Below are 16,868 nucleotides of genomic sequence, written 5' to 3' on the forward strand. Positions count from 1 at the left end.
ACAGCCCCAAACAGTCCACTGCATACTTTGAGCATACAGTCATTTTCTTTTTACTACACCGAAATCTATAAGTGACAGGGTGCTGAAATCTGAGGGAGCAGCGCTGCAGTTGTTGTTATAGGCTGTTTATTACCAGCTATTTTCACTGATTTTTCAGACACATCTGTGTGAATATCATTAAAACAGACACTGAAATGCAAAAAGGTTTCACTCTTTGTATTTAGCTCTTGTGAATTTGCTTTATATTGCATATAAGATTAAATGGAGATACAGTTTTAGAAAACTATCCAGATCTATTTGACCAATCAGGGGAAAATGTGCTGGTATAGTATAGGATGAAGAGCTCTTGTAAAGACTGATAGCGCCACCTTGTGGTGTGAAATATCCTGTGAAACATGGATGCAGTGAAACATCCTTTTTTTTTCTTTCAGTAAAGAAGAAATAATTAGATATTATATGCAAAATTCAAAATAAAATGATAATGACTTTTAAGAAACACACATTGTGTAAAAATGTTGATTTCTTTATATTTTCCAAGTGGAAAGTAAGTTAATGGATTTATTGAAAGATCTGCAACTATACATGGAAATATAGTACATAAGGTAAAAACTTAGACAGCCTTTTTGTCGTTTCTTTAACCAGTCTTCAGGAATAGTTCTCCAGGCTTCTAGAAAGGCATTCAAAGCTCTTCTCTGAATATGTAATAATGTGTTAAATAAATACGCTACAGTGTTTTTGATAATGCGATTAATGGTTTGATATTCACACCTTTTGACTAGGATCTGATGTTTTGGGGTTTACTTCAAAGTCGGGCTCAATTCTGTCCACTTTAGTCCAAATCATTTGAGGCCACTTATTTGAAATGCAAGGGAATTTTTTTTCTCCATGTTTCTTTTTTATCTATCACAATCAAAAAGCTGGTAGTGTTTAAATTTTGTAAACTAATGAAACAGAGCAAAACTCCCAAGGCCAAACCTAATCATGTTCAATAAAACAGCCAGAATCTTTAAAATTGTTGCACAAAGTTGCAATTACCATGCTGATCCTAAACATGGAGTTTACGAAATAATAATAATACATTTTATTGGCTATTGCTTTCAAGCTTCACCATGTGAGCTCAGCCCATGAAGTACAGAAGATGAATCATCCATAACATCAACTTTTCTTCTTCTTCTTTTACCTTCAGAACTGCTTTAATTCTTCATGGAACCGATTCAACAAGGTGCTGGAAAGATTCCTCAGGGAGTTTGATCCATATTGACCTGATAGGATGGCATGCCAATATGATTCAAAATCACTATATGTACATGTGGATGTGACGATTTGTCAGCTGCATATCCACAATGTGAATCTCCCAATCCACTAGAATCTCGGTGAGTCAGCTGGTCGTATTATTCTGAAATAATAAGATCAGCCCATCTGACAAAAATAACCACACCACATTCAAAGTTACTTAAATCATCTTTCTTTCCCATTCTGATCCTCAATTTAAACGTCATCGTCATCCTGGGAATGTCTACATGCATGACGAAGGGGTTGGTGACTGTATGTGTATAACAACTCATAATTATGCAGGGTATCTAAGGTTTTTGTAGTAAATGGGGGAAAAAAAGAAAATTTCAATACAGCCAAGTTATTCAGTTAAATGTTATCGTGAATACAATGACATCTGAATGCTTTTAGCTTTTCTAAATTGAACAATAATGTGGGCAATGTTGTGAGGAACTGTTTATTTTGTGGTACAATCCCTAGTCACTCGAAGCTAATTCCATTAGTTTGATATCTTTTTGTTATGGCGTGAATTGACTGGAACTCTTGGATGGACTGCAACACGATTTCAAAACAAAGTTCTGTTATTCTGGTTAGAGGTTTAACGTCAAATAAATCACCAACAAAATCCGATTTAATCACTTGTGTAAAAGAACCAAAGATGTGTTTAACCACATGTAATGTGGACCTAAATGGGGCTTCTAGATACAAAGACCACTGCAGTTTCATATTCAGTATGCAACAAACAAGTGGGATGAAAAGTTATTTTTCTCAAGTTAAGCATGGAAAGTGGGAACGAAAACAAAAGAAAATCAAAACTAATGAGCACGAGACAAATATAGTATATAGAAAAGGATTTGGAAAGCCTGCCAACATTCTGGTTATTTCCTGCCAACACCAGAGACTGTGTTGAGACACTGAGTAAATAATAGCAAACTGCCTGAGAGCGAGACAGGATGTTCTGCAGGCCAAAGGCTGTTCTCAATACAGGCACAAGCAGTGACTTGAGAGTTTACTCAAACAAAAAACAAAACACACAGTAAATAATATAATGGGCAAATAATGCAAAATTGTCCCAACAGTTTGGAAAAATGATCACAGCTCACTGGAAATTATGTCCAGGGGTGCTCTTCTCTTGAGGCAGCTGAAAGTGTTTAAAGGTTTAAAAGTTCTTCTTCTTCTTTTTGTTGTTGCTAGGCCTCTCTGTGTTTCATCTCAAAAACCACTGCTAATTCAAGACCATGCATCTGGCAGTCTGTGAATGTTTGTGTGTTTGCAGGATCGGCTGTTTCAGGCACAGCTCGCTGCTTCCAGCAACAATGGGCATCTGATTCTCCATGTGGAATCGCACCAGGTGGCCAACGCTCAGAAACACCTGATCACGGGTCCGCACCTGGTCAATAAATGGAAAATATGCTTAAAAGTTGCTTTCTTTCTCTTCTTTAAACGATATTTGAATTCCACCAGCAGAGCTGTACCTGTCCATGTGGATCAACCAGCAGTAGGTGTCGCACAGTAGCTCCCTCCATACCGCTGAGTACATACTGACCGGCAGCAGAGCTGCTCTCTCTGACCAGGAAATCTCCGCTACAGGTGAGAAGCGACTCCGCCTGCTCTCTTCCCAACCTGGGATGAAACAAACAAAATTCCACGGGAGAGAATGACCTTGGAATTAGCAGCATTTTGACGCATCACTCATAGTCAAACAGATATTGATTACCAACCTGCCGTGGAACCATCCTTCTTCCTGGATCAGCTTCTGGACCCGCGTCTCAGTGAGCAAAGAGCGTTGTTCAATATTGATCTCAGACTGCTCTAAATCTGATGGAGATTAGATAGAGGAAGAAAACAACAGTTGAAAAGCAACAGCTTTAAACCCCAATTGAAGCACTGCTCACTTTATTTGATTTTTAATAATCAAGTTAAAGTAAAGTACAGTTTCCTCTGAATCATAGAGGCATAGAAGTCATAATTGTACTTGAGGGACAAACTCGAAACTGGACTCGGATAACGCAGTTGATTTTCACCTGCAGGTGGAGCTGGAGTCTCATCTGTGATGGAGCAGTTCTCATAAAGGGAAACAGGCCGAGGGAAACAGACCTGCAATGGCACACCATGAGTCATACACACCAGACACATATTGTTGGCTGTGCACGTTTGAACGTGTGTGTGTGTTTAGGGGCAACTGCGCTGGTAACATTTTAGAGATGAGCAGTCATGACAGGAAATTATCATCTGGTAATTCTGGGAAGTGAAGAAAACTTGTGAGGTGATGTTTGGTGAGAAGTAGCTCAAGTGTTTCTCCTCTGGGATCAACATTTGTGCTCAACAACATCATTTCTGTATTTCTTCACAAAAAAAAACACGTTTTGGCTGCCATTTAAAAATGACCTTGTATAAGTTACAAAGTCTCCTGGAAAAGCATTTCAGCATTTACAGCGATTACTACAAAGTAATCAGATCCAGCTTATCTGTTGGCTAAATGCTAAAACTTTTAGCCAATGCTAAGTTTGTGAACTTAGTCCATAGATGTGATTATAGTCTACAGTACATCCTATACAATATAAGTTTAAATAATGCAGTCTCATGCATTGCAACATAATTATGTTTCAAATTGTAATGTGACAAGCTATGACATAACACTATCAAAAACTAAACTGTATTCATGCTAGTCGACCACTTTAAAAATGCTGAAAAGCACCAAGAGATGTGGTTTTAAGCTTTTACAACAACAATGGGAACTTTTCTTTCTGAACAAATTGTGTTCAAGGTCCTGTCCTTATATACACAAACTCAAGTGACTGTAAATTATTAGTGCTTTGGTGTTACAGGTAAGTCTTACCCTGTGAATGTTAGCATCTTCTTTGCTCTCCTCTTCTGTGACCTGAAAGTCTTTTATTCCACCTGGGTCTCCTGGGTTCACATTGTAGTAGTCACGGTGTTCACTGAATTCTCCTTCCCGGTTTGCCTTTTGGTTTATTATTAACTCTTCTGGGCACCATTTGTGACAGATTCTCAGTGCCGGTCTGAATATACACATAGTGTTGAGGTATTGGTAGAAGGAAGGAAGGACAGAAAAGACATACATTTTAATATCAGATAAAGATACCCTGATATGCCTGATATGCCTTCCCTTGCTAAACCATGAATTAACCATAATTAATGACATTTTTTTGAAACCTGGGTTCAGTTTCACTTGCCCAGGCCTGATTACCGCCAGACCTGCTGAATCAACAAATCACCTAAATAGAACCTGGTCTGACAAAGTGAAACAGGCTAAAAGATCTCAAAAACAACCGATAAACAAACTAATTTACATATATCCGGGTGAGATAGTGAGAGATAGTGGTGAACCTTCCCAGGAGTGGAAGGCACACAGGCTCATCTCACATTTGCCAATTAGCATCTTGATGACCCCCAAGACTTTTGGAAAAATATTCTGTGGCCCGATGAGATAAAGCTGAACTTTGTGGAAGGTTTGTGCCCCAAACATGTCGGTGGTAGTGTAGTGGTCTGAGGCTGCGTTGCTGCTTCAGGAGGACTTGCTGAAACTGCTGGAACCATGAATTCTGCTCTCTAGCAGAAATACCTGAAGGAGAACGTTTGGACATCAATTTGTGCCCTGAAGCTTAATGACGCTTTGGTTTTTTCAACAGACCATAAAGTCCAACGCCGAATGGTTCAAAAAAATATTGATGGGTTATTCAAAGTCTGGACTTTCATTAGGCCAAAATGATCTGATTGAGATACTTAAGCATAAATCATGCTTGTTTAACATGAACAGTATGTCTGAATTAAAACAATTCTTCTAAGAAGAGTGGGCCAAAATTCCTCCACACCTCAGTTATTCTAGTTATCATGAGTGCTTGATTGCAGTTCTTGTCGCCAAGGGTGGCACAACCTGTTATTACATTTAGAGGGCAATTACTTTTTCACAAAGGCCCAGTAGGTTCAGATAGCTTTTAGCCCTAATAAACCAAACGTATCATTTAAAAACTGCATTTTGTATTGATTATGGTTCTCTGTCTCATATTAAAATTTATTTGTTGATCTGAAGCATTTAAATGTAACAAATATGCAAACATCAGGACGGGGGCCAATACTTATAGCACTATATACAATCATACATATACACATATATTCAGCTATACTTATATGTACATATGAATTCACTCAGAGTCACTGACATAATATTAATAATAATAATATTTATTGATCCCCGTGGGGAAATTCCTCTCTGCATTTAACCCATACACTCTGTGAAGCAGTGGGCAGCCATTGGGCGCCCGGGGAGCAGTGTGTAGGGATGGTAACTTGCTCAGGAGTACCTCAGGGTAGCTGTTCAGTGGATTTCGAACTCCCGACCTTCCGATCATGGGGCCACCACCACTATCCCTGCCCCATACAGTAAATACTGCATAATATTGTTTCTATATTTAATAGCAAATCCATAATATACTATAATATTTTATATATATATATATATATATATATACATATATATAATATATATATATATAATAATATATAATATATATACATGTAAGAGCTATAACCTGGAACTGGTGGACAGGACCGATGGTGTCTGGCTGAGAAGGTGGCGGAAGCGCGTCTCAAAGGCCTGACCGATGCTGTTGATAACCTCATTGGCTTGACCCTCGGGACACTCCAGGATGTGACAGGCTGCCATAGAGAGCAAAAGTCAAACATTATTTTCATAACAATCAGTAAATTGAAATTTGAGTGTAAGGCCAGCTCAAAGCAAACTCTCTCTCATACCTCTGTCATTGGCAAGGTCTTTAGCTACATAAGCAATGTAATCTGCCATGTCCTGTAAACAAATTGAGAGAAAAAACACAATAAAAGGCATGATTATAAATTATAAATGCAAAAAATGACTCGATAGACTTTTTCCATGTGGAAAGCTCAATTTATATTTATATTTTCACCCATTATTTTCAGTTAATGCTCATCCACGTGTACGCTTCGTCTGAAGAGTTCAGCCTAATACAAGAGCACAGTAAGCTGAATATGGTTCACCATAAAGCTTCTGTGTCAGACTGAATTTAATTCCCCTTTGCTATCTTTCATGTGCCCAAGCCAGCTGAGCAGAGGCTTAGAGCACACTACAAGATTAGTATGGCTAATTAATTAAAAACAGTGAGCTATAATCCCATCCACAGCTTTGCTGGTGTTGTCTTTCCCAGAGAGTAACTAGCATTCTTATTTTCTCTCATCTTTAGTCAGTGTATATTTCTGCACATGATTTGTAGTGAATCTGTGTTTGAACTAAAAGGCCAATCAAAATGCAGTTTGACCTAGACAGCAGCTAATAACCACATGCCCTACAGACAGATCTGCATTGATTTTTATGTTCATTACACACATTTTTAGGGCACAGGAAATTTTCACTCAGGCCAAATAACTTGAATCCTGTCATGTGGATATATGTGCGCACAGAGGGAAACAAATTAAGAAGAATAGACCTGAGTAATTAGTCTGATAAGCGCTTGGCAAGGTGTAAAGATGATGAAGGCAGTTAGCTCTGATGAGTGCATAAGTCACAGCAAAGGATTTCATGATTTGTCGCCTTTAGCAATTAATTAGCACAAGAATTACATTCAAGAGTTTTACAATGAGCCAAATTAAGGGTAAAACCGTAAACAGACACATTTATTAAATGACTCAGACTTGAAAGAGTAATCCTTAAGAGAAAACTCACAAGCAGTCACATGATTAATCACTGCTACAGTTCTAGCAGAAATAACCCATCAAATAAAATTTTTTCTTTATATTTGCCAGCTCTTTTATATAGTACCAACAAGCTTTAAACACTTAAGGAGGTGGTTGTCAAACTTTTCTGGAAGGCTTCGCTTCTGAAACAGGCAAAACATTCACGTGACACACTCCCAAGAATGAAGAATCCAAATTAAATTGAACAAAATAAAGGTCAGTATACCCCCAGCACACTCTGAATGCTGGGGATAATATACTGTTGAATATCAGAGGTTCTTTGCATAAATCATATTCATTAAAATTAATCACAAGGGAATGTTTAGACATTTTTGCCAAAGTCTGAAGTTTCATTTGTAGCATGCTTTCAGATCCTGACCTTGTACCACTAATTAAAAGAGCAGAATGATCAAGAGTTGAGGCAGGAAATGATTTAATCCTCCATAAATGGTAGTACACCAATGCAATAATCAGACTAAATCAAATTACTCACTGTGTGTGTGATTGTGCTCTTGCTACCCTGTTTGTGTCCCTATCTGATCATCAACGTGTACAAGGGGAAAGATTTGAGAATATGAACATACTGAATCTCCACCGGAGGCAAATGAAATGGTCTGCATGGGGTGGTGGGCAATCTTCTGTGAAAGAGAAAAGAGGAAATGATACAATAGCAGATAGGTTTGGCAGTAAACCTGACATGAGGCTGTTTTGATGGGGTTTAACATGCTGACACTGTCACCTGTAAGGACGAGGCAGCGATTAGAGTCATACTGTCGGTGGAGACAGTGAGGATGATCCTTCTTCCAGAAAACTGCAGGTTTGTCTGACCCAGAACAGAAGACAGTCCCTTGCAAACAGGCTAATGATGACAAAAACCACTGTTATTCCAGCTGAACGTGGCAGAAAGAGAGAGTGTGTGAGTATGAGTGTGTGCCTGTCTGCGCACACAAGCCTTACCCTTTTAGTTTTCACTGCTGTTTTGAGCAATGTCCTCGCACAAAGTCTGCTGATTGCCTCTCTGCACACAAACACATAGACACAGATCAGCATGTACATAAGCACATGCACACAGTAACACAGAGATACCTTTGTATGTGATCTGGTGTGCCCTGCGGACATGTGATGTGCATGTGAGAGGAAGAAAACTACACTACAGAAAGCACATATACATGCACTGCTGGAAGAATGTAACCAAATATACTTACTCAAATGCAATACTTTATTACTTTAGTTTTGGAGTACATTTAGTACACACAACCAAAAAAACCCCAACATATTACACAAAAGGTATCCTTTTATCTGCATGTCGCTGTGAGTATTTGATTCAAAAGCCAAACATGACTTAGTACTTGGTGGAGAAACCCTTGTTGGCATGCACACTGATAAGACATTTCGTGTAGTTGGTCACTAAGTTTGCACACATGCTCAGCATTTCTCTTCCCCCAATCTCAGCACTTTCTCCCAGTCCTTCTCTGAATCATCTAAATGTTCACTTAATACGAGCCTGTTCATGTGCCTTGTTAAGCATGTGCTGCAAGACTTCAATCCACTGCATATCGCAGTGTGTTCCTAACAGTGTTCTTGGTGACTGCGGTCCCAAGTGTCTTAGGATTATTAACAAGCTCCTCCAGTGTAGTTTTGAGCTGATTCGCCATCTTTCTCAGGATCATCCTCACCCTGTGAGGTAAGATCTTGCATGGAGCTGCAGACCAGGGGCAACTGACGGTCATTTTAAACTTCTTCCATTTCTGAATAATCGCAGCAAGAGTTGTCACCTTCACACTGAGCTTCTTGCTGATGGTCTTGTAGCCCATTCCATCTTTGTGCTGGTCTAAAATCTTGTCCCTGATGTCCATTGACAGGTATTTGGTCTTGTCCGTAACAAGATGAGATCAGGAGTATCCGTAATTGATTGTAATCTGTGTGTTACATGTGCACACAGCTAATCGTAGGAGCAAGAATTCTGGCTGGGTGATTAAATACTTATTTCACTCAATTACATGCAAGTCAATTAATAACTTTTTCTGAATTTTTGGTTAATATTCTGTGGTAAACATGTACTTCAACAAAAGAGAGGAACATAGGGTAATGTATATAAGTGGAAGAAGATGAACACAGGTGGACTACATCTTATGCAAAAGCTGCAACCTGAAAGAGATAGGAGACTGCAGGGTGGTGGCAGGAGAGAATGTGCCAGGCAGCATTGGTTAGTAGTCTGAATGATTACTTTGGAAATCAAGAAAAAGCGTTTGTGAAGACAGAGCCAAGGATTAAATGAGAAAGAAAGAAAGAAAGAAGAATGTTGAAAGAGTTGGTCGGTTGAGAAGAGGTACCAGATGACAGGAAATGGAACAGCTGTAGTACTTAGGGAAAGTCCAAAAAAGGTCTTTGGTGTATTCTCTGGATGGAGGATAGAGGACGAGGAGACCTGGTGGTGGAATGAGGAAGTACAGGAAAATATTCCAAGGAATAGATTAGCAAAGAAAAAGTGGGATATCGGGGAAATAAGAAATTGGACAGCAGCACTGGGAGGAAAGAGAGAAGTAAAAAAAGGCAAAGGAAAAGGCTTATACTGAGTTGTATGCAAGATTCAAAAACTTGTATAAATTGGCAGAGGCAGAGAGATGGAGCTGGAAAGGATGTGCAGCAGGTTAGACAGCGAAACAGTGGTGAGGTGTGCAGCTGGAGGGAAAAACGGGTTCAAGGTTGGGATGGGATTACATCAGGGATCAGCTCTGAGACCTGAGGTTGCAGTGATGACGCACAGGTTGACAGATGAGGTCAGGCAGGAGTCTCTGTGGACTACACTGTTTCCAGACAACATTGCAATGTGTACTGAGAGTAGAGGGCAGGTATAGCGGATATCCTGGATATTGAAGATAGAGCTGCAGGCAGGAGGAAAAGAGGAAGACTGCAGAGAAGTTTCAGGGATGTAGTGAAGGAGGACATGCAGATTGGTATGACAAAGGAGGATGGAGGGTGAGATGGAGGCAGGTGATCTGCGCTCCATCTTAAATGAGCTTTGGCTTAAAGAAGGTACAGTAGCGGCCTTTATGGATCTTTTTTTTTTTAAACTGCTTTTGTTTGTTTCTTAGTTTGTTTTTAATTGTATGGCATATTTTCAATTTGCATTTGTGGACCAGGACACAAACTGTCTACACTAGCAGTGAGTTTCAGCTGCCCACACATGGATTTCCACTATAAAATCTGTGTATTGTCTATTTTTAATGCAGTGCTGCCTGAGGTCTTGAAGATCACACCCTTTCAATATTGGTTTTTGGCCTTGTCCTTCGCCAATGTCTCTCTGGATTCTTGGAATCTTTTAATGATATGATGAAATCTTCCAATTCTTTGCAATTTTGCATTTAGAAACATTATTAAATTGTTGCGCTGCTTGCCATTGCCCACGTGGTCTTTTACAGTGTTACGAAATCCTCCTCATCTTTATTTTTAAGAAGTCTAACTAGTTGCAAGATGTTGTTTTTGTTAATTTGCTTTTAGCTTTTTACAAATTCAGTTTTCTTGTAACTTATAAATCCTTCTTTTAAGGATAACTTGCAATAATCACTGTAGTGAAGAAAAAATTACAGAAGAACAACAACAAAAAAAACATAACTAGAATAGCTGATCACAAACTTCCATCTGCAGTGTTAAAGCAGTAACACTTCAAAATATTCCTGGTATGTTTCTTTTTTTTATCAAGTCAATCTGAGCTGAGATTGTATCTCTGACGCTTGGGTCAGCGAGGGCAAAGCAAAAAAACACCCCCACGCGCACGAATGGAACATCCCACTACCTAGGAAGCAATGCTGATTTCCAGGAAGACCGTTTTTCTTCTTGAAAACACATTGTAAGAATTGGATTGAGGTTTGTCTCCCTCTCTCTCTTTTAATAAGACTGAGGGATCATTAGGAGGAAATTCATCTAATTGGATTTTCTGCTCCATCATTCAACAGCGCTTCTGTAAACAGAGAGGGCTGTGTTATGGCATCCTGCACTAGGATTTCAATATCAAATGATGAGGAGAAAGCCCCGTTTATGAAATATTATACATTTAATTTGATTTCCCTCTTTGAAACATTTTTGAAATAAGCTACACATGGTTAGCTTGGCAAATATATGTTAAATGAGTTCAGGATAAAGCAATTTTGCTCACTTTTTTTCCTCATCTGTGTGCAAGTGAAACAGCACCTAATCCATATATGGCATTCCCCTGCAGTCAGGATTATGTTGCATGTATTATACGTTCATGTATTATATCATTAGATGTATATATTCGTATTTGTGTTTGTTTGTGTTTGTTAGAAAGGGGTGCAGAGAGGACCTCCTACCGTGTAACTTGCATTCTTGTATCAAAGTCAAGGGTTCTCATGGACTGGGTCACTTCCACACTACCCATGTACTAGAAAAACACACAGAAAAAAAAACAATGGAAAAATATATTATAATAATAATACTAGTAATAAAAGTCTCAGGAACATCCAACAGAGTCCTGAGGACTCGGAGGTGCGCACTTTCAACAACAATTAAAATAGATTAAAGAAACACAACACTCTTACAGGAGTCTGGTCACTTTTCATGAATTTTCTGTTATTGCATCCTCACTTTTAGTTTTTATGATGGAAGAAAATGATTCTGCAGAAAAGGTGAAAAGTTCATGAGCTGATTTGCGGCAGACAACATAGATTTACACATAGCTGTAACGAGTCAAGAGGAATGGAAATAACTGGGCCTTCGAGAAGGTTCCAGAAAGCTGATAGAGAGAGAAAGTGGTTTTATGCATTGTGTTTAAGTCATTTAAGTTCCATCCATGTGCATTCTTAGAGTTTTGTGGCTGGGAATGGGAATTTTGTTTAAAAAAAAAAGTGTAATAGAACACGTGAGACGGGATGGAAATGCTAGTTTGAAAACAATCAATAAATTAGATACGCAGAGCAGAAATTTAAAGTTCATATCCAAATTAAGTCATTGTTTTCCTGAAATCGGTTTAACTTCTCAAAGAATGTATTCTGAAACACACTGGAGTTGTTGTTTTTGTTTGTCTGTTGGTTATATATAACCATGCTATTAAAATAAAGGTATTTTAGTTATTCAGAAGAAAGTACCCCAGGGTTATTTAAGTGATGCTTAAAGAGATTTCACAGGACACTGAAAAACTAACTCCACCTTAACTGCTTCCACTGGCATTAAGAAGGTAAGCAGGTGGTGCTAATCAAATGCGCTTAATTAAATGATCATCTGGAAGTGTGACCACCACTAAAAAACCAGACATTTTGGTAGTTTGCTGGTCTGGAGTATTCAGCTATGTTAACACTATGTCACTCCAGGGAGTGGATGTCCCGGCAAACCTAAGAGCTACATCTCAGGTTCTACAGATCTCAGTTAGGATGTGAAATGTTAAAGTTCATGACAGTACAATTAGAAAAGGACTGAACAAGTTTGTTCTGAGTGATTGCCAAGAGAAAGCCTCTTCTCTCTAAAAATAAAATGGCAGCGTGGCTTAGGTTTGCAAAGTTCCATCTGCAAAAACCGCAAGACATTAGGGACAATGGCCAGACAAGTCCAAAGCAGAAATGTGTGGCCATGATGCACAACGACTGTCAAAAATCAAACACAGCATATCAGCAAACACAGCTCATACCTACTGTCAAGCACAGCTGTGGAGGGGTGAAGATTTGGGTTTGTTTTGCAGCCAACGTACCGGAACACCTTGCAGTCACTGAGTCAACCATAAACTCCTCTGTATAGCAACATATTTAGGAGTCAAATATGAGGCCATCTGTGCAACAGCTAAAGTTTGGACAAAATTGGGTGAAGTAACAGAACAATGATCTCAAGGACAGCAGCAAATCTACAACAGAATTGCTGAAAAAGAAAAGACTAAAAGTGCTGCAACAACCAAAAGTCCAGAATGCAACACAACAGAAAATGCTGTATTGGAAACTTACCGTAAGAGAGCTGTGCATGAACGAATGCCAACAAACCTCAATGAACTGAAGCAACCTTACAAAGAAGAGTGGGTCAAAATCCTTCCACAACAAAGACTGATAAAATCATGCAAAACAAAACAAAACAAGAAGACCTCTGAAAGCATAAACCTCTGCTAAGGCAGCTCACTCTCTGTGCAGTATTTACTTTAAAGGGAATGTTGTACTCTGTGTATATTTATATTTGTTCTTAGTTTAAGAAGTTTGTAGTTTCTTCCATTTTAAAGGGAATTTTTCTTCCTGTACATGCTCGTTGTTGGAGTTTTCTCTGTATTATTGTAGGGACTTTACCTTACAAATAACATTATAAATAACATTTAAAAATTAAAACTGAATGACAGGCACACAGTCCTTGGCGGAGGTAGTGATTTGCTACTTTGAGTTATTACTGCCCAAAACTAACCTTTAAAATCTTTGTAGCAAATTTTGATTGGAATACCCAAGAAATAAGTAAGTCTCAAGCTTACAAAAGCAAAAGCAAGATGGCAGTTTTAAGCAAAGCAAGTGAGCAGAAAGTAAAAGCTGTGACTACATTTTAATGTGCGACCTGTCAGCAGATTCTAACCATGCGACAAGTAGCCAGTACAATCTTTACAGTCTTACTTTAGCTTATTAGAATGCCAGACAACTCAGAGTTGAGGTAAATGTTGACATGTGTCTGACTGTAACTGAATTTATCAGACTATATAGATGTGAGGAAGACAGAGAAGCAACCAGGCAATATTCAGGCCATGTGCTCAAATACACTATGACGAGTCCCACTTCTACTGGGCAGGAAATTCAGTATCGCAGACCTCATAGGCTGGAGGCAGGATGAGTAAGTCCATTGATAAAAACCAGACCTAAATCAATATATGTATACATGGGTGGGTTGAGCGGGCAGAAGAAACATATGTGTGTGCTTGTTTATAGAGGTCAATCAGACAGTCCATTCTCATTTCCACCAGTGGTCAGCTCACAGGCCTGTGTGGACACACCTCTGCCATCGGGACAAGATGGGTTCTGTTCTAGGACAGCATGCTGATACTAGATATATTCACACACATGCATTCACACACATAGCAGGACTGAACTGGAGGGAAGCAGAGAGCTAGGATGAGTCACTACTGCCTACATAGGAGGCTCTAACTGAGGAGGGGAGTGACTGTGAGTGTGACGGTGTGGATAGAGCAGAGAGTGTATGCATATGTGTATTTTCCATGTTCACGTGTGTGTATTTATTTTGGCCGTGGCACTAAGTAAACAGTAATTTAACACTGCTGAAATCTGGCATATCTTCAGGTCATGACGACTTGCATAGTACAGAGAAAAGGAGCTTGCACAGCATTTTGGTAATTTCTACACACAAAGAATTTTACACACATTAACAAAATTAAGAATATGAATTACTTGGGCAAGTAAAATGTTGGTTTACTCTATCTGATCATGCACATGTGCAGGGTCAGGTACCTTGATGTGATGGTGAACTGCTCTGCTTCCTGTCCCCACCACTGTACGATCACCTTTTGCAGAGGAAATCTTCACACAGCACAGACCACCTCTGTGATGTGAGCAGGGAGGATATCCAGGGGTCCAAGGAAGGCTTGCCATCCGTTGTAGGGTGATAGGTCTTTTTGTGCAGAGCAAAGCAGGGTGGATTAGATTTTGGCCCGTGGATAGGGGAGCGTTGAGGGAAGCGTGAGTGCAAAATCTCTCATTACTTCCTGAACCCCACTCTGTTCTGGACAAGGGTTTGTCAGTAGGGGCACTGATGCTTCTGCCTCTGGCTGTGTCTGTCTGTCCTTTTAGGCCTTGCCGGGAAATAGGGCTTTGCAGTCGGATGTTGGCCATGCGGGGGATGAAATCCCTCAGGGTGGATGGTCCGTGGTGTGTAGTAATCCCAAGTCCCAGCTGACTGAATTCAGAGTCTAAGCAGAGGTCCTGCTTCAGGGGCAACATTCCCTGGGGGTTCTCCTCCAGAGATGTTGGAGAATCGTTGCGCAGTCGAGTGTATTTAGTACGCTTCAGCATACCTGTAGAAGATGAAAAAGAAAGTGTCAGAATCAAATCAGCCGCACTGTGATTTTCATTGTACTGATTAAGCGACCTGCCTGGTAGGAGTCCCGTCTGTGATTTCAACCTGGATAAGGTTTGCTCTCTCATAATCAGGAAACAGAGCAAAGGAGAACGCTGAAATAAATGTAAAAAAAAAAAAGAAAGGAAACTTGAAAATTCAGGTCACCATTAAGGAATTTTAACTAAAGATTTTGGTAAAAGGAGATGAAGAAATAACATCAGGTTTCAGGAGCGTCTGAAAACTATCTTTGTGTCGGGTGCGCTCTGTCGTCAGATCATTCAAAGGGAATCCTGCTGTGCAGATTCAACTCACCACTGTAGGACTCTGGGATGTCCTGTTAAGTCTAGAGTCCAGTCTGCTCCACTCTAGTCATGCAGAGTACAGCCCCATCCTACTGACCCACACACTTTCTCAGTCAGTTGCCAGGCTCCCAGCTTCACCTTCACATCAACTTTCCTCCCCTCTGTCTTTTCTTTCTGAGGCGCAGCAGGATTGTGCAGCGTGTATGAATGAACTTTCTCTTTTTTTATGAATGAGATCTCGCTCACTACCCCTGTCTCTCTCATGACGCTGCATGCAGATGAATGTGTGAATGGAGCAGAGGAGAGATTGACAGACGGCCCCCAAAGGCTCTCTTTCTCCTCCCTCACCCATAAACTACCATCCAATCACAGGCAGGCAGGGTGACTCATGCTGTGCACATACACACACACACACACACACACACACACACACACACACTCACACTCAGTATTACACTGAAGCAGTGCTCCATTCCTTTCTTCTAACATGACTTCCACCTTAGAGATGTTTTATAAATAAATTATCATTAATTTGGCTTACTTTGGAAAATAACATTTTATCACTGGTACCATGACTGACATGATTTACACAATAAAATGTACCCCATAGTGACTGTATTGTTCAAATTAACACACAGGAGGAAGAGGATTTAACTGAAGCATTTGCATTTCCCTTTGATCCCGATCAGAACAATATTCCAGGCGCCATTTAAACAGTGTTTTACATACTGGTGTTATTCCTGATTGAAAGATTGTCTTTCAGATTGCGACAGTGCAGCCATACTCTCAAATTCCACAGTAAAAGCATTTTAAACCATGGAGCTTTACCTTTTTCCATAAAATAATAATTACACACCACTAGCTATTGTCAAAGAGTATGCAATATTGAAATCTGAGTGATGTCTACGGCAGAGTTTTGTCCCTTCCTAGTGGCCGTTTATTAAAACTACAATCTATATGATGTTGCTACCACATTTTTCAGTAATCAGCTGGTCTGTTAACTATAAGCTCGGAGCTGCTTTGTTTGGTAGCTCTGTTCAGCTGCACATTTATGGCAACCACCACGCTGCAGCAAATCAGTGTAGCTCTAGGGTTTGGAGAGAATGATCTTAAAAAGAGAAAATCTGAATCAGAATACTTTGTTTTCTAGCGGAAATACCCAGCGAACGGCAGTTCAGTGGGAGAAAATACTTATGTCAGAAGAGAATGGCCAGACTGCTTTGGGCTGAGAAAAATTCAAATTACTACTCATTACAACCAAGGTATGCAGAAGAGCATCTCTGAATGCACAACATATTGAACCCTGAAGCAGCAGCAGCAGCTAACATGTCCATCCCTTTACGACCACAAGAGCAAAATCAGTTTTATTATGAAACTCATAGCGGATTAATTCTGTTGTTCCTTTTCAGCTCTTGTGCAGTGTTTTGATTCATTTGGCATTCAATTGAACTTTTAACTAATCTAATTTCTAGACTTTTTCATCTTTTATTGGTTTAAAACTTAGTGTTTGGTTCTTTTAAC

General features: G+C 39.6%; 1 protein-coding gene across 3 annotated transcripts; it reads right to left on the minus strand.

The window, feature by feature from the left end:
- Positions 1 to 513: 513 nt before the first annotated feature.
- On the minus strand, positions 514 to 15,720 carry LOC102299430 (SHC-transforming protein 4). 3 transcript variants are annotated; one of them, XM_005939135.3, is made up of 14 exons: positions 15,358 to 15,720; positions 15,080 to 15,158; positions 14,439 to 15,001; positions 11,334 to 11,404; positions 7,960 to 8,020; positions 7,742 to 7,861; positions 7,587 to 7,640; positions 6,049 to 6,100; positions 5,826 to 5,952; positions 4,112 to 4,295; positions 3,297 to 3,369; positions 2,994 to 3,090; positions 2,748 to 2,895; positions 514 to 2,662 (listed from the first exon to the last, which is right to left on the minus strand). In XM_005939135.3, exons 2-14 carry the CDS (start codon positions 15,129 to 15,131, stop codon positions 2,498 to 2,500), a joined length of 1,767 nt encoding a protein of 588 aa, XP_005939197.1. In that variant the 5' UTR covers positions 15,132 to 15,158; positions 15,358 to 15,720; the 3' UTR covers positions 514 to 2,497. The 3 variants fall into 3 exon arrangements, with proteins under 3 accessions (XP_005939197.1, XP_042083411.1, XP_042083412.1); XM_042227477.1 differs by having other exon boundaries at positions 15,076 to 15,158; XM_042227478.1 differs by lacking the exons at positions 14,439 to 15,001; positions 15,080 to 15,158; positions 15,358 to 15,720 and adding an exon at positions 12,648 to 12,954.
- Positions 15,721 to 16,868: the final 1,148 nt, after the last annotated feature.

This window comes from Haplochromis burtoni, unplaced genomic scaffold (genome assembly GCF_018398535.1).
Source record: "Haplochromis burtoni strain Fernald_Lab_line unplaced genomic scaffold, NCSU_Asbu1 Contig_263, whole genome shotgun sequence".
In the NCBI taxonomy this organism is placed as follows: domain Eukaryota; kingdom Metazoa; phylum Chordata; class Actinopteri; order Cichliformes; family Cichlidae; genus Haplochromis; species Haplochromis burtoni.

What these genes read in the sequence shown, in the direction of transcription:
- LOC102299430 (XM_005939135.3), bottom strand. Translation starts at nt 15,131, where the DNA reads ATGAGAGAGCAAACCTTATCCAGGTTGAAATCACAGACGGGACTCCTA. An exon ending in CAGTTCACCATCACATCAAG is followed by an intron (nt 11,405 to 14,438) that starts GTACCTGACCCT and finishes GTGTTTTTCTAG; the next exon opens with TACATGGGTAGTGTGGAAGT. An exon ending in TGGTTGATCCACATGGACAG is followed by an intron (nt 2,663 to 2,747) that starts GTACAGCTCTGC and finishes TTTATTGACCAG; the next exon opens with GTGCGGACCCGTGATCAGGT.